The sequence below is a fragment of the Pseudophryne corroboree genome, chromosome 2 (assembly GCF_028390025.1).
Source record: "Pseudophryne corroboree isolate aPseCor3 chromosome 2, aPseCor3.hap2, whole genome shotgun sequence".
Lineage (NCBI taxonomy): Eukaryota > Metazoa > Chordata > Amphibia > Anura > Myobatrachidae > Pseudophryne > Pseudophryne corroboree.
Genome location: NC_086445.1, coordinates 164,789,776 through 164,803,730, shown reverse-complemented (window position 1 = coordinate 164,803,730; position 13,955 = coordinate 164,789,776). Strand labels below are relative to the sequence as shown.

The window sequence follows — 13,955 nt, the reverse complement described above, 5'->3', positions numbered from 1 at the left end:
AATGTATTTCTTAAAGGGTGATGGTAATAAATGTACATTCCTGGTATATGCTGCAATCCCTCCATTCTTGCAGGCAGCCGCATCACCCCTAGGTTTCTGTGGGGTATGTGATGCTGCCAGGTTTATCAGTATCTGGAATGCAATGAAGTGCTGATATTGGCTACTGCCATCTTCAGATAGTGGTAGCTCAGTGTAGTGTATGGGCTACAGATCAGGGCTGTAGTTCCTGCTGGGTTCCTAGGGAACCCTCTGCCGGAAATTGACGCTGTGCATGGCGTTCAGCTGGACTGCGCATGCTCAGAAGCCCTGACAGCCCTTACGGCATATCGCAGGGACAGGCTCCTTTCGGAACCCCCTGTCCCTGGGTGCTGGATCATACATTCAGCTGAAGTGATCACATATTGCAGTGCAGTCCTGGGTACTATTATCGCACCCAGATTGCATATGCGATCTATGATGAATGGGCCCATTAGAGTCTATTGTCAGAATAACCAGTATACTAGAAGAGCATTTATACAGTAGGAGAAAAAAAACTTAACTTAAATTACACTTGCATCCTAATCTGCTTGTTGGGAACAGGGTTATGTGACCTGTTCATAGTAGCTTGGTTCGTATACATTTGCAGAAAAAGTAGACTAAATGGAATAACATAATGAACGACTAAATAATTAAGATTATTTTTCCTTTTATTTTTATTATAACAATGAATTTGATTCGCCATACTATAGCTTGTTTTATAGCACACTCTCCTGGATTCTTCCAGAGTATACAATTTTTTTTCGTATTTGATTTTTTATTGAACATGTATACAGGTAAGGAACTTTTTATTCTGTATGCTTTGTACTTTCTAGAATATTCGAGCCATGGCACGACAAGCTATGCTGATGGAAAACTGTAACCTGAATGCACTGACGTTCACGGCACTGCCTCTGACATCTTAATCATTTAATGGTTTAGTGTTCTTTCCAGCGGCTTGTGGAAAGCATTCTTCTCCCCTCTCCCCATCTCTTGCTGGCTTATGGAACTTTATGGGTAATGGATAACAGATCCCATACCTGTTGCCGCTTATGCTTACTATGGGAAAGATTCAGTGTGTTTGGCGCACTCCAGCATGTTTTCCTGACTGGTTTTTTTTTTTTTTTTTTGGTCTTGATGGTTTTCTAGGCTATATTTGTTCATCTCTTTTTATTGGATTTCCCTTGCTTCACCTGGATTGTCACATTTCTTTCTGGTTTGGTATTTTCTGCAATAGTTAGGACTTCAGGTCTTTTCTTCCTCTCAAATGTGTAGCACTCTACCTTCTCTTCTGCTGACACTGCTCTGGTGCTCACCAGACTGAAGCCTTCTTTAAGCAGGATATCCAGCAGTAGTCCCAGCACATTGGTTCCATTTAGCAGTTTTCTCTGATCTGGTTTTATAGACACATACCTGTGGCAAGCAGTAAAGAATAGCTGCAGTTGGACAATAGTCAATTTAACACTAGCAGACTGATCATGTCCCTGCAACAAACATACATAAGCATATTTTCCCTTTACAAGTTTTGTAACAACTAGTATAAAAATGAATAGCATTGTAAAATTATATAACTCCCTGACCTCTACCATACTAAAGAAAATATCTTTAAACATTTAAAATAGTTTTTATATGTGCTTGTTTCAGACTTCTAAACGTCGGTCTCTGTCAACTTGCTACTCTGATTCATTACTGGGAAGATATCCTAGGCAAAGTGGTGACCACAATTGCATTACACTGTTGAACCTGTTAGTTATCAGAACTCAAAAGAGTAAAATGCTGCTCTTGGTAGTCTGTATTTTGTATAAAATTGGAAAATGCAAGTTGATAGCGTTTTTTTATTCCCCTTTCTCTGACGTCCTAGTGGATGCTGGGAACTCCGTAAGGACCATGGGGAATAGCGGGCTCCGAAGGAGGCTTGGCACTCTAGAAAGATTTATGACTACCTGGTGTGCACTGGCTCCTCCCACCATGAGCCTCCTCCAAGCCTCAGTTAGATTTTGTGCCCGGCCGAGGTTGGATGCACACTAGGGGCTCTCCTGAGACTTTAGAAAGAAAGTATAGAAAATAGTATCTCAGGGGTACAAACTGGAATTCGAGGCGTCTCCACCCCACCGGTTCCTAAAATCTGCCTTGCCGATTGCTCCCTCAGACAGGGAGGCGGTGCTAGCGGCAATTCACAAGCTGTATTCCCAGCAGGTGATAATCAAGGTACCCCTACTTCAACAAGGCCGGGGTTACTATTCCACACTATTTGTGGTGCCGAAACCGGACGGTTCGGTGAGACCCATTTTAAATTTGAAATCCTTGAACACATACATAAAAAAAATTCAAGTTCAAGATGGAATCGCTCAGGGCGGTTATTGCAAGCCTGGACGAGGGGGATTACATGGTATCCCTGGACATCAAGGATGCTTACTTGCATGTCCCCATTTACCATCCTCACCAGGAGTACCTCAGATTTGTGGTACAGGATTGCCATTACCAATTCCAGACGCTGCCGTTTGGACTGTCCACGGCACCGAGGGTATTTACCAAGGTTATGGCGGAAATGATGATACTCCTTCGAAAAAGGAGTTTTAATTATCCCGTACTTGGACGATCTCCTAATAAAGGCGAGATCCAAGGAACAGTTGTTGGTGGGAGTAGCACTATCTCAGGAAGTGCTGCACCAGCACGGCTGGATTCTGAATATCCCAAAGTCACAGCTGGTTCCGACGACACGGCTACTGTTCCTGGGTATGATTCTGGATACAGTCCAGAAAAAAAAAAAAAAAAGTGTTTCTCCCGGAGGAGAAAGCCAGGGAGTTGTCATCTCTAGGAACAAAGGGTGCAGGTGCACCATACACCATTTTTATATTTATGTCGCTTTTTTCACATATCTCTTACACTTATAACACTGCTCAGCTAAACTTCACATTCTGATACTTTACTGCTGTCCTCCTCTTTTCTTTTATATTCAGCAGCCTCTTTCATTTGTTTAACACTGATCTTTCACTCCTATCCTTTTTCTGTGTGATGCCCTGGGGTGGTTTAGCTGGGGTGGTCTGGGGGTGCTCTGCGTCCCGGAGGTGAACCCCTATAGTGTTAGGGACCTGTCCGATGAGGTCACCGTGAAGCAGGTGGGCAGGCTCATATACTGGCCAATATATGCCAAGAACCTCGAATATTATATTACGGTTATAATAATTTTAATGGTGTATGGTGCACCTGCACCCTTTGTTCCTAAGTTGTAGTACTACAGTACTTAGTCCCAGCAAGGTAGCACATCCCATTATAATAAGCCAGGGTGTGCAGTCCAGGCCCCGTTTCCATATAGTTGTCATCTCTAGTCAGAGACCTCCTGAAACCAAAACAGGTATCGGTGCATCACTGCACGCGGGTCCTGGGAAAGATGGGTAGCTTCTTACGAAGCAATTCCCTTCGGCAGGTTCCATGCCAGAATCTTTCAGTTGGACCTATTGGACAAATGGTCCGGATCGCATCTTCAGATGCATCGCTTAATAACCCTGTCTCCAAGAACCAGGGTGTCTCTACTGTGGTGGCTGCAGAGTGCCCATCTTCTAGAGGGCCGCAGGTTCGGCATACAGGACTGGGTCCTGGTGACCACGGATGCCAGCCTTCGAGGCTGGGGGGCAGTCACACGGGGAAGAAACTTCCAAGGACTATGGTCGAGTCAGGAGACTTCCCTTCACATAAATATTCTGGAACTAAGGGCCATTTACAATGCCCTAAGTCAAGCAAAATCCCCGCTCCTACACCAGCCGGTGCTGATCCAGTCAGACAACATCACGGCAGTCGCCCATGTAAATCGACAGGGAGGCACAAGAAGCAGGATGGCAATGGCAGAAGCCACAAGAATTCTCCGATGGGCGGAGAATCATGTACTAGCACTATCAGCAGTGTTCATTCCGGGAGTGGACAACTGGGAAGCAGACTTCCTCAGCAGACACGACCTCCACCCGGGAGAGTGGGGACTTCATCCAGAAGTCTTCCAGATGCTGGTAAACCGTTGGGAAAAACCACAGGTGGACATGATGGCGTCCCGCCTCAACAAAAAGTTAAAAAGATATTGCGCCAGGTCAAGGGACCCTCAGGCGATAGCTGTGGGCGCTCTAGTGACACCGTGGGTGTACCAGTCGGTTTATGTGTTCCCTCCTCTGCCTCTCATACCAAAGGTATTGAGAATAATAAGAAAGCGAGGAGTAAACACAATTCTCGTGGTTCCGGATTGGCCAAGACGATCGTGGTACCCGGAACTTCAAGAGATGATCTCAGAGGACCCGTGGCCTCTGCCGCTCAGACAGGACCTGCTACAGCAGGGGCCCTGTCTGTTCCAAGATTTACCGCGGCTGCGTTTGACGGCATGGCGGTTGAACGCCGGATCCTGAAGGAAAAGGGTATTCCAGAAGAAGTCATTCCTACGCTTATTAAAGCCAGGAAAGATGTTACGGCAAATCATTATCACCGCATATGGCGGAAATATGTTGCATGGTGCGAGGCCAAAAAGGCCCCAACAGAGGAATTTCAACTAGGTCGATTTCTGCATTTCCTGCAAGCAGGAGTGAATATGGGCCTAAAACTAGGCTCCATTAAAGTACAGATCTCGGCTCTGTCGATTTTCTTTCAAAAAGAACTAGCTTCAGTACCTGAAGTTCAGACATTTGTGAAAGGAGTGCTGCATATTCAGCCCCCGTTTGTGCCTCCTGTGGCACCTTGGGATCTCAACGTGGTGTTGAGTTTCTTAAAATCACATTGGTTTGAGCCACTAAAAACCGTGGATTTAAAATATCTCACGTGGAAAGTGGTCATGTTATTGGCCTTGGCTTCAGCCAGGCGAGTGTCAGAATTGGCGGCTTTATCATGTAAAAGCCCTTATCTGATTTTCCATATGGATAGGGCAGAATTGAGGACTCGTCCCCAGTTTCTCCCTAAGGTGGTGTCAGCGTTTCACCTGAACCAGCCTATTGTGGTGCCTGCGGCTACTAGGGATTTGGAGGACTCCAAGTTGCTAGACGTTGTCAGGGCCCTGAAAATACATGTTTCCAGGACGGCTGGAGTCAGAAAATCTGACTCGCTGTTTATCCTGTATGCACACAACAAGCTGGGTGCTCCTGCTTCTAAGCAGACTATTGCTCGCTGGATTTGTAGTACAATTCAGCTTGCACATTCTGTGGCAGGCCTGCCACAGCCAAAATCTGTAAATGCCCATTCCACAAGGAAGGTGGGCTCATCTTGGGCGGCTGCCCGAGGGGTCTCGGCTTTACAACTTTGCCGAGCAGCTACTTGGTCAGGGGCAAACACGTTTGCAAAATTCTACAAATTTGATACCCTGGCTGAGGAGGACCTGGAGTTCTCTCATTCGGTGCTGCAGAGTCATCCGCACTCTCCCGCCCGTTTGGGAGCTTTGGTATAATCCCCATGGTCCTTACGGAGTTCCCAGCATCCACTAGGACGTCAGAGAAAATAAGAATTTACTCACCGGTAATTCTATTTCTCGTAGTCCGTAGTGGATGCTGGGCGCCCATCCCAAGTGCGGATTGTCTGCAATACTTGTAAATAGTTATTGCTAACTAAAGGGTTATTGTTGAGCCATCTGTTGAGAGGCTCAGTTGTTTTCATACTGTCAAACTGGATATAGTATCACGAGTTGTACGGTGTGATTGGTGTGGCTGGTATGAGTCTTACCCGGGATTCAAAATCCTTCCTTATTATGTCAGCTCGTCCGGGCACAGTGTCCTAACTGAGGCTTGGAGGAGGGTCATGGTGGGAGGAGCCAGTGCACACCAGGTCATAAATCTTTCTAGAGTGCCCAGCCTCCTTCGGAGCCCGCTATTCCCCATGGTCCTTACGGAGTTCCCAGCATCCACTACGGACTACGAGAAATAGAATTACCGGTGAGTAAATTCTTATTTTCCCTCCTAACAATCCCTTGAAATGACTGGAGAATGTGTATTAGCATTTGGCCATGAGATGTTTTTCACATATATTAAAATTAAGTAAAAGTATAGTACTTAGTGTATTTTAGAGCTGGGTTTATTCAAAGGCAAATGAGTATAGTCTAAAAATTTTATATTTCAACCATATTTGCCTTGCTCCATAGAGGCAATAGAATTAATATTTGGTTGGCTGAGCAAAAATAAAATGTGCAATAAAACAAAGACATTGATAATATCATAAGATATTGTTTAACCACGGGTTTTGTTTTTGAAACCGTATCACAAAGTTGTTTTTTTGTTTTTTCCATCTAATTTTCACTTTATTTTTTATCCTAAATAAAAGGAATTGTGAAAATGCAATTTACCTGGTTTTGAATAGGTCTCCTGTTGCATAGTCCGTACCACATTGGAACACTAGGTCATGATGTGAGGGTCTTTGAAGGGGAATTGGAGCCATAGGTTTTTGTGAGGAGAATGGGAAATTCCAACCTTGACCTCCCATGGGCTGTTCTGCGAACATTAAAATGCGATCGGCAAATGCTTCTATTGTGCTGTTGCATGAGCAGAATATCCTAAAAAAAGCATGTGTTTCTTGAAGGAGAAAACGTACTTCCAAGATCTCCAATCTGGGACGATAAAAGTTCTCCTGACCTAGCTGCTCAACCAAGGTTGGAAGATTGTAGAACTCTGCTTCCCTTTGAAGTCTTTCATAATCTGAAAAATCAGAAGGTAAAGTCAGCCGAGATGTTCGAAGATAATCCAAAATATAGCTGAACAAAGTACCATCTCGATCCACAAAATACTGTCCATTTACTATCTTAAAGTCCTGATCACTGCCATCAAGGATATGTGCCAGTCTTGCCTCTGGGATCCGCATCAAGGTTGAGGTTAATGTGCTGAATTTCATGCCCCCAACATTTAGAGTTATCACTTCAGAGTTGCTCATTTCAGACCACCTTCAACTAGCGTTAGAGGTTCACTCTGACTGTTTACACAAAGCTATACAAATGAAAGGCTTCTTTCATAGTAACAAACCAAACACATTGTAGTCATACCTGCTTGTGTATGTGACTTCCAGTTGCTGGGGAACCTGTATCACTTCTAAGAGTAAAGCACACTGAACTGATTTACAGTTGCAACAAATGCAATAATGTTTTGGGAATGCTTTTTTTACATCTAGCATAAAAGGTCTTCACACTGTATTGCCTTAAAATGTATATTGGTTAATAAGTATTATGTATCTAAATGAAAAATACAAGTGGTTTGGTTTTTTTTTTTTATGCTGACGTGAATCAACAGCAAATTATTTTTTTAAAACATTTTAATAGGTTAAAAATCCTACAGTGGTGACAAAGTTTAATTAAAACGTAACCCTTATTTCCCAGAACTTTTGTGTGTTTTTTTGTTTTTATAAAAGGAAACCATCGAATTAAACAATGCAGTAGTCTTTTAACTTTGCAGAATTGGTGTTACAGCAAGTACTGCTTCATAGCTGTGAGAAACTGGACGATTTGGGCTTTTCGTAAATCTGATTGCTATAAATGCTTTTCATGTAAATTAATACTTGTATGTGTTCTGTAATATTCTTTGTATTGTCTGTTTACCTGACCCCTATAGTTCAAATCCAGTTGCTCGTTAGCCAGACATTAGCTTTTAGAGTGCATTTGCCATGTAAATAATATCTTGTGACCGTAGCTGCTGTTACTAAAATGCATTCACTGGATTAGGAAATACTGGCTAACACCATTCCTGAGTAGTACATGTGCCAAATATTTTCACTGTGATAAGAAAACTGGAATTTGGACAAGTGTGTATTTGCAGTAGTGGTAGACTAGTATTCCACATCTGTATAGTTGCAGTTACTACCGGAAAGCACCTTGTGTAACTGGATTCCTGTACAATTGCTGCTGTGGGTGCACCTACATCGCATCCTCCCTAACGCAGTTGGAGAAGGCATGGCAGATACCACATTCATCAGGTGCCTCCTTTATTCTGCTATGAATTTGTTGCAGTGACTTAACACTTCCATTGGTCTCAACTTTTAATATAATTTTTTCTGACGTCCTAGTGGATGCTGGGTACTCCGTAAGGACCATGGGGAATAGACGGGCTCCGCAGGAGACTGGGCACTCTTAAAAGAAAGATTAGGTACTATATCTGGTGTGCACTGGCTCCTCCCTCTATGCCCCTCCTCCAGACCTCAGTTAGAATCTGTGCCCGGCCCGAGCTGGTTGCACACTAGGGGCTCTCCTGAGCTTCTAGTAAAGAAAGTATTTTGTTAGTTTTTTTATTTTCAGTGAGATCTGCTGGCAACAGACTCACTGCTACGAGGGACTAAGGGGAGAGAAGCGAACCTACCTGCTTGCAGCTAGCTTGGGCTTCTAAGGCTACTGGACACCATTAGCTCCAGAGGGATCGAACACAGGACCCGTCCTTGATCGTCCGGAGCCGCGCCGCCGCCCCCCTTGCAGAGCCAGAAGCAAGAAGAACATCCTGAAAATCGGCGGCTGAAGACTCCGGTCTTCATTAAGGTAGCGCACAGCACTGCAGCTGTGCGCCATTGCTCCCTATGCACACCACATACTCCGGTCACTGGGTGCAGGGCGCTGGGGGGGGGCGCCCTGGGCTGCAATTAGAGTACCTTACATTGGCAAACCGCGCATAATATAGTCTAAAAAACTATATATGTGCAAAAATCCCCCGCCATAATATAAATATAAGAGCGGGAGAAGTCCGCCGAGAAGGGGGCGGGGCTATCTCCCTCAGCACACTGGCGCCATTTCCTCTTCACAGCTCCGCTGGAAGACAGCTCCCCAGACTCTCCCCTGCAGTTTCCAGGCTCAAAGGGTAAAAAAGAGAGGGGGGGCACTAAAGTTAGGCGCAAATTGTATATGTAAAGCAGCTATAGGGAAAAATCACTTTGTGTTAGTGTAAATCCCTGATTATATAGCGCTGTGGTGTGTGCTGGCATACTCTCTCTCTGTCTCCCCAAAGGACTTTGTGGGGTCCTGTCCTCAATCAGAGCATTCCCTGTGTGTGCGCGGTGTGTGGGTACGGCTGTGTCGACATGTTTGATGTGGAGGAGCAGGTGCGATAAGTGTGATGTCACCCCCTGCGGGGTCGACACCAGAGTGGGTGGATATGTGGAAGGTTTTACACGACAGTGTCAACTCCTTGCATAAAAGGTTCGATGACATAACAGCTGTGGGACAGCCGGCTTCTCAGCCAGTGCCTGCCCAGGCGTCTCAAAGGCCATCAGGGGCTCAAAAACGCCCGCTACCTCAGATGGCAGACACAGATGTCGACACGGAGTCTGACTCCAGTGTCGACGAGGACGAGACTAATGTACATTCCACTAGGGCCATCCGTTGCATGATTACGGCAATGAAAAATGTGTTGCACATTTCTGACATTAACCCAGGTACCACTAAAAAGGGTATTATGTTTGGGGAGAAAAAGCAACCAGTGGTTTTTCCCCCATCAGATGAGTTGAATGAAGTGTGTGAAGAAGTGTGGGCTTCCCCCGATAAGAAAAAAGTGATTTCTAAAAAGTTACTGATGGCGTACCCTTTCCCGCCAGAGGACAGGTTACGTTGGGAGACATCCCCGAGGGTGGATAAGGCGCTCACACGCTTGTCAAAAAAGGTGGCACTGCCGTCTCAGGATATGGCCGCCTTAAAGGAGCCTGCGGATAGAAAGCAGGAGGCTATCCTGAAGTCTGTATATACACACTCAGGTACTATACTGAGACCTGCAATTGCTTCAGCTTGGATGTGTAGTGCTGCAGCAGCTTGGTCCGATACCCTGTCAGAAAATATTGATACCCTCGACAGGGATACGATTTTGCTAACCATAGAGCATATTAAAGACGTCGTCTTATATATGAGAGATGCACAGAGGGATATTTGCCGGCTGGCATCTAGAATTAATGCAATGTCCATTTCTGCCAGGAGAGTATTATGGACTCGGCAGTGGACAGGTGATGCGGATTCTAAAAGGCACATGGAGGTTTTGCCTTACAAGGGTAAGGAATTGTTTGGGGATGGTCTCTCGGACCTCGTGTCCACAGCAACAGCTGGGAAGTCGACATTTTTACCTCAGGTTCCCTCACAGCCTAAGAAAGCACCGTATTATCAGGTACAGTCCTTTCGGCCCCAGAAAGGCAAGCGGGTCAAAGGCGCTTCTTTTCTGCCCAGAGGCAAGGGAAGAGGGAAAAAACTGCACCAGACAGCCAGTTCCCAGGATAAAAAATCCTCCCCCGCTTCCTCTAAGTCCACCGCATGACGCTGGGGCTCCACAGGCGGAGCCAGGTGCGGTGGGGGCGCGTCTCCGGAACTTCAGCGACCAGTGGGTTCGCTCACAGGTGGATCCCTGAGTTCTGCAAGTAGTATCACGGGGATACCAGCTGGAGTTCGAGGCGACTCCTCCTCGCCGTTACCTCAAATCAGCCTTGCTTGCTGCTCTCAGAGAAAGGGAGGTAGTACTGGCGGCAATTCACAAGCTGTATCTTCAGCAGGTGATAATCAAGGTACCCCTCCAACAGGGACGGGGTTACTATTCCACAATGCAAAAATATAATATATATCAAGTATATATATACAGGCGCAAAAAATGAGTGGTTTTCTCCTAGCTGCTGTGATTGGAGAAAGTCAATCTCCAGAACAAGGAAAACAATAGAAGTAAATTACAGCGCTAATACAACTGATGCTAATGATATAATGTTTGTGGTACCGAAACCGGACGGTTCGGTGAGACCCATTCTAAATTTGAAATCCTTGAACATTTATATAAAAAAGTTCAAGTTCAAGATGGAATCGCTCAGGGCGGTTATTGCAAGCCTGGAAGAGGGGGATTTTATGGTGTCATTGGACATCAAGGATGCTTACCTGCATGTCCCCATTTATCCACCCCACCAGGAATACCTCAGGTTTGTGGTACAGGATTGTCATTACCAATTCCAGACGTTGCCGTTTGGTCTGTCCACGGCACCGCGGGTATTTACCAAGGTAATGGCCGAAATGATGATGCTCCTCCGAAAGAAGGGAGTCATAATTATCCCGTACTTGGACGATCTCCTTATAAAGGCGAAGTCCAAAGAGTAGTTGCTAGTCAGCATAGCACTATCTCAGGAAGTGCTGCATCAGCACGGCTGGATTCTGAATATCCAAAAGTGACAGCTGATTCCTGTGACGCGTCTGCTGTTCTTGGGCATGATTCTGGACACAGAACAGAAGAAGGTGTTTCTCCTGGAGGAGAAGGCCAAGGAATTATCATCTCTGGTCAGGAACCTCCTGAAACCAAAGCAGGTGTCGGTGCATCACTGCACGCGAGTCCTGGGAAAGATGGTAGCTTCTTACGAAGCAATTCCCTTCGGCAGGTTCCATGCAAGGATCTTTCAGTGGGATCTGTTAGACAAGTGGTCTGGATCGCATCTCCAGATGCATCAGTTGATCACCCTGTCCCCGAGGGCCAGGGTGTCTCTGCTGTGGTGGCTGCAGAGTGCTCATCTGCTCGAAGGCCGCAGATTCGGCATACAGGACTGGGTCCTGGTGACCACGGATGCAAGCCTCCGAGGTTGGGGGCAGTCACCCAGGGAAGAAACTTCCAAGGACAATGGTCGAGTCAGGAAACTTCCCTACACATAAATATTCTGGAACTAAGGGCCATTTACAATGCCCTGAGTCAAGCAGAACCCCTGCTTCAAAACCAACCAGTTCTGATTCAGTCAGACAACATCACAGCAGTCGCCCATGTAAATCGACAGGGCGGCATAAGAAGCAGGATGGCAATGGCAGAAGCCACAAGGATTCTTCGATGGGCGGAGAATCACATGCTAGCAATGTCAGCAGTGTTCATTCCGGGAGTGGACAACTGGGAAGAAGACTTCCTTAGCAGACACGACCTCCACCCGGGAGAGTGGGGACTTCATCCAGAAGTCTTCAAGCTGATTGTAAATCGCTGGGAACGGCCACAGGTGGACATGATGGCGTCCCGCCTCAACAAAAAGCTAAAAAGATATTGCGCCAGGTCAAGGGACCCTCAGGCGATAGCTGTGGACGCTTTAGTGACACCGTGGGTGCACCAGTCGGTGTATGTGTTCCCTCCTCTTCCTCTCATACCCAAGGTACTGAGGATAATAAGAAAAAGGGGAGTAAGAACTATACTCATTGTTCCGGATTGGCCAAGAAGAACTTGGTACCCAGAACTTCAGGAAATGATCTCAGAGAACCCATGGCCTCTGCCGCTCAGACAGGACCTGCTACAGCAGGGGTCCTGTCTGTTCCAAGACTTACCGCGGCTGCGTTTGACGGCATGGCGGTTGAACGCCGGATCCTAAAGGAAAAGGGCATTCCTGATTAAGTCATTCCTACGCTGATAAAAGCTAGGAAGGATGTGACAGCAAAACATTATCACCGCATATGGCGGAAATATGTTGCTTGGTGTGAGGCCAGGAAGGCCCCAACGGAGGAATTTCAGCTGGGTCGATTTCTGCACTTCCTACAGTCAGGAGTGACTATGGGCCTAAAATTGGGTTCCATAAAAGTCCAGATTTCGGCCCTGTCTATTTTCTTTCAAAAAGAACTGGCTTCACTGCCTGAAGTTCAGACGTTTGTTAAGGGAGTACAATTGAAAAGAAGGAGAAAAAGACAAAAAACCCTTTTTTTGGGAGCACTCTTTTGTATATGTTCGAAGTAATTTGTGTGGTAAGAAATGTTAAAACATAACCTTTAATCAAACCTTGAATAAAAAAACATGATGTAGTCAAGAAAATTAGAGACTCGTGTCTAATGTTGTATGTGTAAAAATCTTATTTAACCTTTTTAACAAATGAGGTATAAGATGAATGAATAGGTGAAAATATCAAAAAGTAGTGGAGGATACCAAGTGGTTTCTTAAAGTCCCGGGTATCCAGGAAATCACTGCGTATGCCTAAATTATGGGTATCATTGATAGAAAATATGAGCAGAACTGCTAAGGTTTGAAGTAAAGCTTGGGATGGAGCAGAAAGAGTGATTGGATTCCCCTGTTAATGTGGGGGGGGGAGGGGGGAGGGAGGCGAAAAGAAAATTAGGAAAATAAGGGCCCACTGCACCTGGTATTCTCAGGAAGTTGACCGTCCTAATACTGACCAGGCCATGCCTGCTTAGCTTCCGAGATCGGACAAGATCGGGCGTATTCAGGGTAGTATGGCAGTGGGCCAGAGAAGAAGAAAAAGGAGAGGAAAAAGGAAAAGACGGGGGAGAAAAAAGGAGAAGGAAAAAAGAGAAGGAAACCACCACTGATTCTGTACTCTAATGGATCGGTGCCATAATAGTCTGAAAATGTTTTTCCAAATAGGAGAGTGTGTGAAAATGATCTGAGTTGGAGTCAGCTCTTATCCTTAAAAGTGGCCCACTGCACCTGGTATTCTCAGGAAGTTTCCCTTCCTAATACTGACCAGGCCATGTCTGCTTAGCTTCCGAGATCGGACAAGATCGGGCGTATTCAGGGTAGTATGGCCGTGGGCCGTTGTTTAAGGAAAAAGATGGGTCACACTCTAATTTTTGTACTTTACTTGAATCAGAACCAAAATATAGTCCGAAAGATATTTCCAGATAAGAGTGTGTGGTGGGTAAGTGGAATAGAGAGAGAAAAAGAGGGAGGGAAAAAGGGGGATGATGATAGAGAGGTAATGAATAATAAATGCGTCAAAGATAGGAGATCTGAAAGGTGAATGATGCTGAAAAAATGATAATTGTAAAATAATCAAAACAAAGCCCTAATACTTGCTGGATGATTGTGCAAGGAATATACTCTCAACAAGAGCAAGTTGTGTATATATAGCGGATTTTTGCACACACATGTAAATTAAGAGCTCAGGGCTGGCTCGCAAGAAAATTGCTAATCAAACACTAGTAATGTGAGCACTAAAGAATGTGCACAGTTGTTTGCTCCATATATGCAAGAATATAGCACTGAAAAATGTGCACTGCTGTTTGCTACCATGAATATAGGAGCAAAAAA

General features: G+C 45.4%; 1 protein-coding gene and 2 pseudogenes across 1 annotated transcript; all 3 read right to left on the bottom strand.

Moving 5' to 3' along the window:
* Window positions 1-665: 665 nt before the first annotated feature.
* Window positions 666-6,966, bottom strand: KCNRG (potassium channel regulator). Its single transcript, XM_063957048.1, has 2 exons — window positions 6,317-6,966; window positions 666-1,428 (listed from the first exon to the last, which is right to left on the bottom strand). The coding sequence occupies exons 1-2, from the start codon at window positions 6,895-6,897 to the stop codon at window positions 1,176-1,178; spliced, it is 834 nt and encodes a 277-aa protein (XP_063813118.1). The 5' UTR covers window positions 6,898-6,966; the 3' UTR covers window positions 666-1,175.
* Window positions 6,967-13,032: 6,066 nt separating this feature from the next.
* On the bottom strand, window positions 13,033-13,150 carry LOC135051698 (5S ribosomal RNA; annotated as a pseudogene).
* Window positions 13,151-13,340: 190 nt separating this feature from the next.
* Window positions 13,341-13,458, bottom strand: LOC135052047 (5S ribosomal RNA; annotated as a pseudogene).
* Window positions 13,459-13,955: the final 497 nt, after the last annotated feature.